Raw genomic sequence first — 15,702 nt, forward strand, 5'->3', positions numbered from 1 at the left:
CCCTGCCTTACCCCCTGGTAAACATTACCATCGTTCTCCACTAATAACAAACGTTGTTTCATAAAAACAACAATAAAGGGATAAAGCCTGACCATTTTGCAACAACAAAGCTCCCATATACATATTTCTGCCGATTTCATGTATGTTATGCACCAAACACGATATATACATATATAACCGATTCCAATGAAATTCAGAATGTGTGGCGGAATTTGGTAACAATAATAAATTTGACAAATTAATTGGAAATCGGTTATGACTTGGATATATAGCTCCCATATATATTTTCGGTCGATTTCACGTATATATTGAAATCGGTTCAGATTGGGGTATGATTTTATTAAGAAATATTGACTCCAAACGCCTTTGCTATAGTATTAGACTTAAATTAAAAAAAAAACTACACGCCAATTTAATTGAGGATACGATTATAACGGGGAAGTACGTTTCTACCTTGAATTCTCTAATTCCTACAGAAATGCCACTCAACTTCTAAAGATTGCAGTTTCTTGCACGCCTGGCATTTGCTATGAAATTAATAAATACGAAGGATAGACCGTGGTATTTGTTTATTTACGCAATAAGGTATTACAACAGTATAATAATATACAGTAAATACAGTAGAATATTACAGTATAATTACTAGTTTAAATTTTGAAAAAAACAAAAAGTTAATTCTCTCCCAATCTTCAGCTAAAGCAGTGGCATCAAATCCGGTTTTAAATGCAATTTTATAAATCGCCCTAATATTTATTGCTATGACGAAATAATATTGTTGCACTTCCAAAAAGTCCTTAATTAATGCTATCAAACTCCAACCAAATACCGCCATCGAGACGCATCAAAGAATATGTAGGATCAAATCGATTGTCAGTGCGTGTTTTTGAATTAACGCGAATTTCAAAATTCCTTACAATTTCGACCAGAGCTCCTTTGATTTGGGTCAGAGCGAAACGCATACCTGAAAACATGTGATTTTTAATTTTCTCTGTGGACTAAAATACGCACATGACATACCTAAACAAATGCGTGGTCCATCACCGAAGGCCAGATATAAACCTTGATCCCTGTATTTCTTTAAACCACCATCCAGAAAACGTTCCGGTTCAAACGATGAGGCATTCTCATAATGTTCCTCATCTGCCATCAGAGCGTGTATGGGCAGTACAACAGTTGTACCTTCGTTTATTTTTAGGGTTTTGCCATTTCTATTTTCGAATTCAATGGATTCCGTGCAAAGTTTTGTTGAGAATGCACCAGGTGGGAATAGCCGTAGAGTTTCTAGATAAAGAAAATGCTAATTAATTACACTGTACGAAAAAATTATTATTATTATTTTTTTTTCATAATTGCATTAGAACCCCTATGGATTACGGAAGTAAAATTAACAAGTAAAAAAGCTGTAAGTTCGGCCGGGCCGAACTTTTAATACCCTCCACCATTTGGAACAAATTTGGCAATTGCCAAAAAAATAGAATAAATAAAATAAAAAAATCCTTTAAAAATTCTATTAAAATCTTAAAAATACCGAATGTCTATACGACGACGTATACCTGCATAGGCAACTTTTGTCATAAGTTATTACAACATATAAATGCGAAACTTGAAGAAAAATTTGTTTATAATGTAGCTAAAATCATCAAAATACCGAATATAGGGGGTACCGTTATATGGGGGCTATACGAAGACGTGGACCTGCACAGACAATTTTCTGGCATGGGCTGAAGTATCCATTACGAACATCAAATGCGAAATTTGAAACAATCCCGGTAAATAATGTCGCTAAAATCATCAAAATACCGAATATCGGGGGGTACGGTATATGGGGCCTATACGAAGACGTGGACCTACATGGTCCATTTTCTGTTTTCTGCTGCAGTATCTATTACGAACTTCAAATACCAAATTTGGAACGGTTCCGTTAAATAATGTCGCTAAAATCATCAAAACTCCGAATATCGGGGGGTACCGTTATATGGGGGCTATACGAAGACGTGGACCTGCACAGATAATTTTCTGTCTTAGGCTGTAGTATCCATTACGAACTTCAAAAGCCAAATTTGAAACAATTCCGGTGAATAATGTCGCTAAAATCATCAAAATACCGAATATCGAGAGGTACCGTTATATGGGGGCTATATGAAAACTTGGACCTACATGACCCATTTACGAACTTAACCTGCCTACTGGCAAAATATACATGTGTGCCAAATTTTAGCCTTCTATCTCAATTTGTTCGAAAGATAGCGTGATTACAACAGACAGACAGACAGACAGACGGACATGGCTAAATTGTCTTAGAATTTTACGCTGATCAAGAATATATATACTTTGTTGGTTCTGACATGAGTATTTCGAGGAGTTACAAACGGAATGACAAAATTAATATACCCTCCATAGTATGGTGGAGGGTATAAAAATATATGACATGTGTATCGGCATTTGGAAAATTTTTATCGGCTATTAATATAAATTGACGGCAAGGTTCCCCACTCTGCCCTATTTGTTTTAAATGTTCGCATTAATGTTTCTTGAAATATTAACAGTTTCATACCCTCCACTTTACATAATATGGAGGGTATATTAGGTTCAATATTCTGTTTATAACTCATCGAAATAATAATTTTACACCTAACAGCTCTGTCCGTTCGTCCGTCTGTCCAGTTCTTGTAGTCACGCGAAAGTCAAAACTAATTTAGATAGGAAGCTAAGATTTTATACAGATCAATCTTTTGTCTGCAGGCAAGTCAAGTTCGAAGATAAGCTACATTGGTCCACGATTTCGCATAGCCCCCACATAACGTTTCCCCGCATATTCGCTATTTGAATGATTTTAGCGACATTTTTACCGGAATTGTTTCAAATTTCGTATTTAAAGTTCGTAATGGGTACTACAGCTTATAACAAAAAATTGTATATGCAGGACAACGTGTTCGTATAGCTTCCAAACAAAACTTCATGCATCCTTCTTATTCTTCAGCTACACCAGTTCAATAACTTATTATTAATATTCAAGTCTCTTTTTTAATCGAATTAATCGAATTAATTAAAAATGAATAATTTTTGCACCAAAAAATATGTTCAAAATCTTTTGTTTTGAAGTTTACCGGAGAGCATATTTAATTAACTCTTGTCCCACATTCAATATTCGTATTCATAAAAAATTTTGCCAACGCCATATCTAAATCATAGAAACCAACAGTGACCTCAATATCCGTGGCCTCCATATCATCAAACCATCAGAATTTTAGCTCTGCCTTAAGACTCAATTCCATATTAAATACAGTTATGCAATGCATTTTCAAAACAATCTCCATATCTCCACACTAGACATCAACAGTGTCCTCGATACCAAATTTTAATTCCCTTCTATCACAGTACCCAATGACACATTTTGTGGCATTTAGCACTTTTAGCTACATTCATGGTAGGCATTTTCAAAACTACGTCCTTCTCTCAACTTCAGACACCAATAGTGGCCTCCATAAGAAATGTCCAGAATTGAGCTCTATCCTTTCACTCAATACCAAAGTTATTAACATTCATTTCTTCTCGTACAGTCAAGTACGCATTTCAAAACAATCTCCATTTCTCAACCTCAACAACAGTGGCCCCAATATCAAATTTTAGGATTTCCACTCCGAAATTTCTCCAATTACCAAATTTAGTACAATTTGGTACAATTATAGATCGCATTTTCAATAGAGAACTCAATATCAAATTTGAGGATTCCAAACCTATCTCTCCACCCAATACCAAACTTAGTACCTTTTAGTACTGTTCGTACAATTATTTTTCACATTTCCAAAACCACCTCCTTCTCTGTGTTCTAGATACCAACAGAGCCCTCAATGTCACATTTGAGGATTCCATACCTATGCTTTCACACAATACCAAATTTAGTACCAATTAGTGCTATTCGTACAGTAATGCTTTCCAAAACCACCTCCTTCTCTGTATTCCAGATACCAACATAGACCTCAATGTCAAATTTGAGGATTCCAGTCCTATCCCTTCACACAAAACAAAATTTGGTACCATTTACTGCTTTTCGTACAATTATAGTACACATTTAGTACACCTCCGTACATCAATTCCAGATATCAATAGTGACATTCATATCAAATTTCACAATTCCAGTTCTATCCCTTCACCCACTACCAAATTTAATACCATCTAGAACTTTAAGTACGAATATAGGTCGTATTTCTTAACCACCGGCAAATCTCAAACAGAGATGTATAAATATCACATTTCAGCATTTTATCTCCAACCCTTCAACTAATACCATATACCATATATTATTCAGAATTGTTCATATACACTGAACGACGACTCTAATACCAAATTTTAGATTTCAAGCCCTATCTGTTCACCCGATACCAAATTGTACTAATCATAGTATTATTTAGTACTTTTCGTGCACTTGTAGAACACATTTCCAAAACCACCTCTTTATCACAACCTAACAACCACTACTAGAGACCCCAATACATTTTTTATACCCTCCACCATAGTATGGAGGGTGGTCCACGTTTTGGTAACGGTTCCTCCCGATATTCGGTATTATGATGATTTAACCGATTTCTGTGCAGGTCCACGTGTTCGTATAGCCCCATATAACGGTACCCCCGATATTCGGTATTTTGATGATCTTGGCGATATTTTTCACCGGAATTGATTCAAATTTGATATTTGAAGTTCGTAATGGATACTACAGCCTATGACAGAAAATTGTCTGTGCAGGCCCACGTCTTCGTATAGCCCCCTTATAACGTTACCTCCCGATATTCGGTATATTTATGATTTGAGCCACATTATTCACCGGAGTTGTTTCAAATTTGGTATTTAAAGTTCGTAATGAATACTACAGTCAAAGGCAGAAAATTATCTGTGCTGGTCCACATCTTCGTATAGCCCTCATATAACGGTACCTCCCGAAATTCGGTATTTTGATGATTTTAGCTATATTATTCACCGATTTTTTGGTAAGTTTCGCATTTGAATCTTTTAATGGCTTATGACAAAAGTTACCTATGCAGGTCCATGTCGTCGTATAGACCCTAATGTAACAGCTATATTCGCTATATTTTTATAAAAACAACAATAAAGGGATAAAGCCTGACCATTTTGCAACAACAAAATACTACGGTATCCCGAACAAACAAGCCACACTCTCCTATTAATAGATAAGGCACGATCGACGAAGGAGTTTTTGTTGTAACAGAAAACCAACTTACATGGTTGTGCTACATCGTTCAGGCTGAACGAAAGCATAACAAGTGTAGAAAGATGAAAATGTTTATAAGTGCGGTGTAAGATTTAGAAGACTTTCCAAAAGAATTTTAGTTTTATTTAATTCTTTGGTTCCTCTTCTATTGAGCTTACGATCTCGTCACTTGGGTAAAAAAATATTTTTGTCATAGAAGTTATTTTTTTAAAATAACTTCTGGGGAGAATATCCCAGACAAGAAACAAGGGAACTGATGAGGATTGGTGGCTCTTTCCGAAACCTAGGTATTCCCTGCCTTACCCCCTGGTAAACATTACCATCGTTCTCCACTCATAAACAAACGTTGTTTTTATAAAAACAACAATAAAGGGATAAAGCCTGACCATTTTGCAACAACAAAATACTACGGTATCCCGAACAAACAAGCCACACTGTTCTATATTCGGTATTTTTAAGATTTTAACAGAATTTTTAACGGATTTTATTGTTTTTGAGAATTGCCAAATTCGTTCCAAAAGGTGGAGGGTATTCCGAACTTACAGCTTTTTTACTTGTTCAAAATTATATCAGTTGACACCGAACCCAACTGTTCCAAACTACGTACCATTTATTACAGTTGCCTCACTTAGTACATGTTTCCGAAACCATCTTCATATATTAAACTTACTTTCCGTCTTTAATTCCCGTACAAAAATTAAACTTTTTAGCTTTATCCGGTCACATAATACCAAATGGTACCATTGTAGTTTAGTAACATTTTAGAACTTTTCCTAAATTTAAATTTGGTATTGGGTGAAGGAATAGAGCTACAGTCCCTAAATCTGTTATTTAGGTCTCTCTTGGTGTCTGCTGTTGAGATATAAAGGTGGTTTTTGGAAATACATCCTATATTTTTTCAAAAAAAAAAAAAAAAAAAAAAAAAAAATACTGTCTGATACTAAATTTGGTATCAGAGTAAATTATACTGAGTTTGGTATTGGACAAAATAATTAGGCTGAAATCCAGAAATTTTGTTATTTAGGTCTTTGTTGGTGTCTGGGGTAGAGATATGAAGGTGGTTTTGGAAATGCGTCCTATATTTGTACAAAAAATGTTGAAAGATACTAAATTTGGTATTTGGTGAAGGAATAAGGCTGGAATCCGGAAATCTGTTTTTAGGTCTATTTAGTGTCTGTGGTTAAGATATGGAGGTGTTTTTGGAAATGCGTCCTATATTTGTGGAAAACTAAATTTCCTAAATTTAAAGTCCATCCTACACTTCATCAGAAATTATGATTCCAATTTTTAGAATTCCAGCTCCATCGGTTCATCACAATTCCAATTCGTACCAAATTCGGTACCATTTAGCCACGTTAGTTCGGATTTCAAAGCTCCTACATATCCAAATTTAAGGATTCCACCCCTGTGGGTTCGCCCAAATACAAATTGTACTCTATTTATTACATTTTTGTACATATAAATACAAATTTCCAAAACCCAAATCCAAATTGTACCAAATTTAATACCATTTTGTACACTTAAGTACAAATTTTCATTACTACCTACATCATTCAGTCTAATAGAAATTTTATTTCCAAATTTCAGGATTCCACCTCAACCGGTTCACCCAAACTTTAAATTACCTGCATTCCTTGGTGCAATAGTAATCTTGTTTCTAAATTTCAGAACTCCAACTCTATTAGTTCTCCCAAAATTTAAATTGTACCAAATTTAGTACGCATAAGTACGAATTTCCAAAACTACCTACAATCCTAGAAAACAATAGTAATTTTATGTCTAAATTTCAGAATTCCAGCTCAATCGGTTCACCCAAATCGGAATTGCACCAAATTTAGTACCTATTTAGTATTTTTCCTGCAAATAAGTACAAATTTTGAAAACTTCCTCCATGTCCCAATCCTGCACTTGGCAAGCAATGTTAATTTCAAATTTCGGTATTCCAGTTCCATCCATTCCTCCAAATTCCAATTGTATTAAATTTAGTACGGTTTAGTACTTTTTATACATGAATGCATACTTCCTAAACACCTCCTTACGTCGACTCGACTCCTCAATTTTGATTCCCATTCCAAATTTCAAGTTTTTAGCTCCGGTCGTTCAAATGATATGAAATCGTACCAAATACGAAATGGTACCAAATGTAGTAAATTTTAGTACTTTTCCTACACTTATTTTGCGAATTTCGAGAAACCCTTTGGTACATCTATCATACAATCCATCAGTTACCTCATTCCAAATTTAAAAGTTCAAGCTCTACTGCTTCCTCAAATACAAAGGGTACCATATTGGGAACCTTTTAATACTTTTCATACCGTTCTAGCACATATTTCCCAAAACCCTCCCTTATCTGACCCCTTCTGACGAAGAGCGGCCCTGACCCGAAATTTCAAGATCATATAATTACCATGAATACAAGCATCCAAATAAGGCAAATCCATGATAGTATCAAAATCATCGGTGGAATCCAATTTTGCAAGGATTTCATTGCGAAGTATTTGCTGGCGATTAGGATCACGTCCCAACTGAAATTCAAAATTAAACATAAATTACCAGATTTGTTTTCAAAACATTTTCCAAACTTACCAACAAAAGACAATGGGACAAAACATTGGCCGTCGTTTCAAAACCATCCAATAGGAAAGTCATTGTGTGAGCTGTCAGTTCTGGTATTTGGAGATTCTTCTTTTCCTGTAGGTGAAGCATATAATTTATAAAGTCGACACGATTCTCATTGACACCCTTCTGTTTTTGTTCTTTTCTCATGCTCAAAGAGTTTTCCATTAAGTTAACGAAAAACTCCTCCACAGGCTTTGGTATGAAACGTAATTTTTTCACTTTCTTAATCCATGGCAACATTCCCGTCAGTAGGATGTAGGCGATAAAAACAAACGATTGATCGAATATATTTTTGGTCATATCCAAAATTGGACATGGCCTATTGGCAAAAGCATCAGCCGAAAGACCCAGTACACAGTCGGTTACAACCTCACAGGTGTAGCGCAAACTCAGCTGAAATTGCAAAATAAATAAATATTTTATGGGAATCGGAGAAGGGATGATCGGTATCTTAAACACAACTTACATCCTTGCCATCAATGCCATCCTTGTTGCCAATTTTCATCTGTTGTCTTATAAAATCAATCATTGTCTGACAAACCTTATTTGTGACTGGAAAGACGGTTTTAATCTGCAATATGAAGAGTCTTGAGGATTTATTTTATTAGGTTATTATCCGTTTCAAAACTTTTACCCGATTTGTTGTAAAACCTGGAGTTATTTCAGCTCTTCGTTCCTTCCATTCCTCACCGGTCAGCACAAATGGATTGTTGCCGAGAATAAAGTCGGTATTTTTATCGGCCTATGGAAATGAAAAAATAAAAGTTAACAACACTCTGTAAAGATTTAGGGCTCAAGGCTTGAAACACGAAAAAAATATTAAAAGTGAAAAAATATTATACTCCCAGTCATGTAGCTATGTGCAAAATGTGCCTCATCAAAGTAACGGTTTCAGACCCTGTGTTTCTTTGAACTAAATCCGTTTCCGAATATTTAAAGTCCATATCAATGTCCGTCTGCCTGTCTGACTGACTGGTACATTCCACATTTGGTTGGTTGTAATAAAATGTTATCCAACATAAATCAAATTAATCTGTCACCTCTCCCCCAAAAGATCAAAATTTCCGTAGAGAGTAATTTACCACATAGAAAGAGAAAAGGAACTTTTTAAACCTTAATAATTGTTTCAATGCTAGGCCAATTGTGAGAAGGGACAACATCTGAGCACTCATTTTAATCCTCCTCATATAGGGTTAAAATTGTTAATAAAAAAATTTCACCTTAAAATTTTTAATTCATGTCAACAGTTCGTGTTTGGCCTTAAAATTCACAAAATTCAGTTAAAGTACGCATTTTCAAAACTATCTCCCTATCTCAACCTCAGATACCCAGAGTGATCTGAATATCAAATTTCAGGATTTTACCTTTGTAATTTTCCCCATTACCAAATGTAGTACCATTTAGTACAATTATAGTACACATATCCAGCTCTGTCTCTCAACCGCACACCAACAGTTCCCTCAATATCAAATTTCAGAATTTCAGCTCTATTCCTACACGCTATACCAAATTTAGTACTATTTAGCACTTTTTGTACAATTATAGTACACGTTTCCAAAACGTCCAGGCTACACATTAACAGCGTCCCTAATACCAAATTTCAGATTTTAAGTACTATACGTTCATCCAATACCGAATTGTACCAAATATAATATTATTTAGTACCATAGAAATCAACAGTGACCCTAATATCAAATTTCAAAATTGCAGCTCTATTCACTCACCCATAACCGAATTTAGTAATATTAAGTTCTTTTCGTACATTTAAAACAGATATTTTCAAAACAATCTCCATATCTTAACCTCAGATGGATCAAACATGGACCTGAATATCAAATTTTAGGATTTTACCTTTGTAATTTTCCCCATTACCAAATGTAGTATCATTTAGTACAATTATAGTACACATATCCAGCTCTGTCTCTCAACCACACACCAACATTAACCTCAATATCACATTTCAGATTTTGAGCTCTATTTCTTCACACAATACCAAGTTTAGTACAATTTAGCACTGTTTGTACAATTATAGTACACTTTTCCAAAACGTCCCAGCTACACATTAACAGCGACCCTAATACCAAATTTGAGATTTTTAGCACTATCTGTTCACCTAATTCCGAATTCTACAAAATATAGTATTATTTAGTACCATAGAAATCAACAGTGACCCTAATATCACCCATAACCGAATTTAGCACTATTTACTTCTTTTCGTATATTTAAAGTATATATTTTTAAAACAATTTCCATATCTCAACCCCAGATGGATCAGACATGGACCCGAATATCAAGTTTCAGGATTTTTGCGTTGTAATTTAGTTCTCTCCGTCTCTAAATCACACACCTCAATATCAAATTTGAGAATTTCAGCTCTATTCCTTCACACAATACAAAATACAAATGCATGTACAATTTAGCACTTTTCGTACAATTATAGAACAAATTTCTAAAACGTCCAAGCTACACATGAACAGCGACCCTAATACCAAATTTCCGATTTAAAGCACTATCTGTTCACCCAATGCCACATTTCCACAACCACCTCTTTATCAGAAATCTACCACCAATATGGACCCCAATACAAAATTTCAACTTCACCAGTTCAACCTAAACCCAACCGTTACAAAATTGGAATCATTTACTTCGAAGAATGATATACGTCCATCAACATTAGATATTTTGTGAATATGAGATTGGTCGATTGACATCTTTTGGTACCTTCCCAACAAAGGGTCAAGGGTCAGGGTTTTGAATAATTGTAACTATCAATATTTTTATTAATATTAAATTAAGTATATATATGGGATATGAATCTACATAAATTTATTATATGGTATCGAGGTATGGAAATACCAAGGGGATATATCTGTAGGCAACCCGACAACTTGCTGTATTTAAAAAATCTATATCTATAAAAGAGGAAAAATTGCATGCTTCTTTTTTTGTTTATTTTTTATACTCCTATACAGTTAAACATATTTTCCTGCAAATTTCCAAATATACTTTAAAATCGCCTGAAAGTAACATAGGCTATCTAAATTTTTGAAATTTCAATTAGAACTGCAGATATATCATCAGAATCGGAGGTACCTCCAAAAAATTAGATTTTGTATGCACATTTCCATTGATCGGTTATAGACACAGTCTTCAAATTTCGAATGTATAACATAATTCGATACAAAAATAAATATGCCAAATTATATTGAAATCGGTTCAGATTTGGGTATAGCTTCCACATATATTTTCGGCCGATTTAATGTATTAAATGCTCTAAACACGCTATGCATATCAAATATCAATGAAATATGGAATGTATAACAGATCTTTATACAAAAATAAATTTGCTGAATGACCTTGCAATCGGTTGAGGTTTGTATATGCTCCGTCGATTTCACATATTTGATGCATCAAACAAGATATGTGTGCCCGATTCCAATGACATTTGCAATGAGTAAAGAGATTTGACTCCAAAAATGATTTTGTCAAATTATATTGAAATCGATTTAGGTTTGGATATAACTCCCATATATATTTTCGACAGATTTCGCATGTTTGAAATGTGTGACGGAATTTGGTCTGAAAATAAATTTTGTCAATTTATGTTGAAATTAGTTCCGATTTGGATATTATTTTATTAGGAAACATAGACCAACAACGGCTTTGCAATACTATTAGGCTAACACTTAAAAAAATATTCAACAATTTAATTGAGGTTATACTGAGCAACATAACATAATTATGGAAAAATCCTTGAAGTCGCGTGTAACGACATTTTGACATTTTACATCGGAAAACAACTTATATATAGAGAGGTCAAGTTCCCTTACTACACATTTTTGAAATTGTCGAATAAATATTCCTTGGAATTCATTTATTATATATGCACTGTTCCTGAACCTACAAGAATCTAATATTTTTGAATTTTATTTTGATATCATAAAGGGAAAGTCGGTTATCGTAGTAAAAACTTTTACATTCTTGCAGTTCTGGAACAAACCAATAGTGTTTTCGGCAATGGTACATATAAAAATACAAGGATTTTTGTTTGTAAACAATTCTAACTCACAAGCGGGATCGTAGCAAGAAACCAGTAAGGATAGGTCAAAAGTCGGACGGGGCCGACTGTATGATACCCTACACCACCATACGTATTTAGTAGAGCCCACGTAACCAAAAGTTTATATTGGGGATTTATGTGAAGTAGTTCACACCAACTATGAACCAAACAACATTGCTGTGTCGACGACACTATATATTTGATCTGACTACCACCAATCTCAAAGCTTTCGTCCTTGAATACAGGGACAGACCGACCGACGCACGGACATGCATTAATCAATTCAGAATGCGATTCTATGAAGATCATCAAAAAGAACTATGGGTCTATCTAGTTTCCTTCTGCATACTACAATAATAATATATATTTCAGTTAGGAATCTCAATCTTCCATGCATTTTCATGTAGGTATCTGTAGACCTCAAGGTCATATGGCTACAGAGGGTATATATCATTTGATACGGCCAAAACGTGCCTACTAGAAATAACGGTTTTAGGCCCTATGTCTCTTCAGACCAAACCGTTTCAAGGCATTTGGAGTCGATCTAGCGATGTCCGTGTGTCTGTCTGGCTCGTGCGCACAAGAACTCTCGAACTGAGTATCCGAATTGGTCCCAACTTAGATCGGATTCGGAGATGGGCAAAATAGGTCCACTCCTTGGTACCTCCCCCACAACGGGTCAAAATGTTGAATAACCATTAAGCTCGTAAAACGCGTCCTGTTATTTTTAAATTTCACGCATTCCAAAACTTGCACTTAAGCAAGCGTATAATTCTAAGTTAATACAGCTATGTCCATCTGTCTGTAATCACGCTATCTTTCGAACAAATTGAGATAGAAGGCTACAATTTTGCACACATGTTTATATTTCCAGTAGACAGGTTAAGTTCGTAAATGGGCTATGTAAGTCCACGTTTTCATATAGCCCCCATATAACGGTACCTACCGATATTCGATATTTTGATTATCTTAGCGACATTCTTCACCGGTATTGTTTCAAATTTGGTGTTTGAAGTTCGTAATGGATATTACAGCCTACGACATAAAATTGTTTGTGCAGGTCCACGTCTTCATATAGCCCAGTCTTCATATAACGGTACCTCCCGATATTCTGTATTTTGATGATTTTAGCGACATTATTTACTAGAACTATTTCAAATTTGGTATTTGAAGTTCGTAATAAATACTTCAGCCTATGACTAAAAATTGTCTGTGCAGCTCCAGGTCTTCGTATAGGCCCCATATATCAGTATATCCCTATTTTCGGTATTTTGACGATGTTAGGTACAATACCCACCGAAATTGTTTAAGATAATTAATTGAAGTTCGTAATGGATGCTACAGCCTGTGACAGAAAATTGTCTATGTTGGTCCAGGTCTTCGCACAGCTTCGATATAACGGTACCTCCCTTTGTACGATATTTTGATGATTTTTGCTATATTATTCACAGTTTATTTTATGTTTCGAATTTGAATATGGTAATGGCTTATGACAAACAATGCCTATGTAGGTCCACGCCGTATAGACCCTTAATATAATGGCTATATTCGGTATTTTTAAATTTTTAACATAAATTTTTAAAGATTTTATTTTTTGAAAAATTTCATATTCATTCCAAATGGTGGAGGGTATTCAAAGGTCGGCCCGGCCAAACTTACTGCTTTTAACTTGTTTTATTTTCAAAAAGTTACAAACGGAATGACTTACTCAATAAATCCTATAACATATGTTTTAATGTTATCAAAACTAACTTACCATTGTTGAGGCATCATTGTCGTGAAAATGTTTAAAATCCGTAACCAAAACTCGGCGTATCAATTTCGGATTTATTACCAACAATTGTGGAGTTCGGCAGTTATAAATTCCCACAAAATCGTCGGACTTTTTATATGTTCTAAAAATTAGAGATTGCGGCATTACATTTAGTTATCACTTCTATATGAAAATGAAAAAGACCCACTCATAAATATCATGAATATCACAGGCTATGCTACGTTTTTGAGTAAATCCACTGGGATAGTTTCCCACAAAGGGACGAGGTTTTGGGCCATTCACACCACGCTGTTTCCAATAGTTAAAGGGCCACACCAAAAATAAATACAACAGCAATAAAATTGCACAAGCTAGCCCCAAGGCGAAGGCTAACATTTTGGTCGGATTTTGTGTTTTTCTTTTCTCTATTTTCAACTTCCTGTTTTTATTAAGTTTGTTTTTTTCCAACTAAGCCACACACTACCGCTGCAAACATCCACTAACGACTGAAGAGATTCACCCTGACATTTGTCTGACTAAAGCTACATATTCAGAATCCTGTTGTTGTTGTTGTTGAAATTAAACAATTGATTCAAATCAAAAAAATTGTCTCTGTTGAAAATGAACGATTTATTCTATTACTGACATACTAGCACCCAGCAGAATATTTAATTAATGCAAGTCATCTCGTTGGACAGTGATTTAGGGGAGGACGGGCGGTTTTTTTCAAGTATTGATTAGATAAATGTAACGCATGCCTGATGTGAATGTAAAAATAAAGTAACAGTGAAATTACATTAACTAATCACGAGTGTGTCAAAAAAGATATGTTGATGTAACCCTAGAATGGAGAGTGTTTTTAGTTAGTCATACTTAATGCGATATAGAGAAATATTTTTCAGAACCCCACATTACAAATATACGGATCTGTGCATATGATACCTGTAATGATACTTGGATTTTTATTTATTATACCCTACAACACTATGTGTTGGGGGTATTATAAGTTTTATTGGGCCAAAAATTATGTAACACCTCGAAATATTGGTTTCCCACAAGGGAAAGTATATATGGATCTTCCTATCTCGCCGAGCTGAGTCGATCTAACTATGTATGTCCGTCCGTCTGTCCATGTTAATTTGTAATCACTCTACAGATCGCAATTATAGTCCGATCTTTACGAAATTTAGAATGGAGGTGGGGTTTGGGCCAGAATATAACCCTATTTCTTTTGGAGATGATCTCATAATATTTAGGGGTTGAAATGGATCAAAAACTTAAAAATTTACTAATTTTCCAGCTGCTCTACAGGTCGCAATTATAGACCAATCGACGCGGAAGTTAGCATGTGGCTAGAGCTTTAGGCTGGGCAGAAGTCTTCCAATTTTGATGGTATTCGGATAATATTTAGTAAGTGAAAAGGCCATGACACTTGTGTTAAATAAAATCAATTTTTTCATTAAACCGCAAATATTTTTAATCCCGGCGAAATCACAAAAAGACGAACAGGTCAATCCTGACCGTTACGTAGATGCCGATAGTAAATATATCGGATATGTATAGCGAAATATGTACTATACATATATACAAAGGAAGGGAATGTTAGCTAGAATGCTTATGGCTGTACCGATTTTGACAAATTTTGTCATTTCAGAATACCCTCTTCGCATAAGAGAATAAAATCTGAAAAAATCGCATAAAAATGTACCAATAATGGTGTCATTATAGATTTTGTAGCATTTTGTGACATTTTTTTTATTTTTTCGTATTTTTTATCGTATGCTATTTCTTCAATTTGACTTATAATATTGAATTGTACATTTTGTAAATTTTTTTCACCTTACAACACGGGTTGGGGTTATTATATACAGATTGCAATTATCGTCCGATCTTCACGAAAATTTTCACAAGGGTAAGGTTAGGCACAGAAGGACCAGGCCAACCACTAAAAATGTTCTTGATTTTGCAGCCGTTATACGGTCGCAAATAGAAACCAAAGGAGAGCGGGTAGAATGGTCCACTACTCTTGTGTGAAAAAAA

The 15,702-nt window shown here is 34.7% G+C and overlaps 1 protein-coding gene across 1 annotated transcript; it reads right to left on the bottom strand.

Moving 5' to 3' along the window:
- Positions 1-552: 552 nt before the first annotated feature.
- Positions 553-14,183, bottom strand: LOC101890714 (probable cytochrome P450 28a5). Its single transcript, XM_005184255.3, has 8 exons — positions 13,871-14,183; positions 13,666-13,804; positions 8,484-8,591; positions 8,316-8,420; positions 7,817-8,242; positions 7,638-7,755; positions 1,018-1,281; positions 553-961 (listed from the first exon to the last, which is right to left on the bottom strand). The coding sequence occupies exons 1-8, from the start codon at positions 14,056-14,058 to the stop codon at positions 795-797; spliced, it is 1,515 nt and encodes a 504-aa protein (XP_005184312.1). The 5' UTR covers positions 14,059-14,183; the 3' UTR covers positions 553-794.
- Between the last annotated feature and the right edge of the window lie 1,519 nt (positions 14,184-15,702).

Source organism: Musca domestica, unplaced genomic scaffold (assembly GCF_030504385.1).
Source record: "Musca domestica strain aabys unplaced genomic scaffold, Musca_domestica.polishedcontigs.V.1.1 14, whole genome shotgun sequence".
NCBI lineage: Eukaryota > Metazoa > Arthropoda > Insecta > Diptera > Muscidae > Musca > Musca domestica.

Coding starts and splice junctions, on each gene's coding strand:
- LOC101890714 (XM_005184255.3), bottom strand. CDS start 14,058: ATGTTAGCCTTCGCCTTGGGGCTAGCTTGTGCAATTTTATTGCTGTTG. Junction 13,805..13,870: donor GATATTCATGATATTTATGA/GTGGGTCTTTTT, acceptor TCTAATTTTTAG/AACATATAAAAAGTCCGACG. Junction 8,421..8,483: donor CAGGTTTTACAACAAATCGG/GTAAAAGTTTTG, acceptor TTCATATTGCAG/ATTAAAACCGTCTTTCCAGT.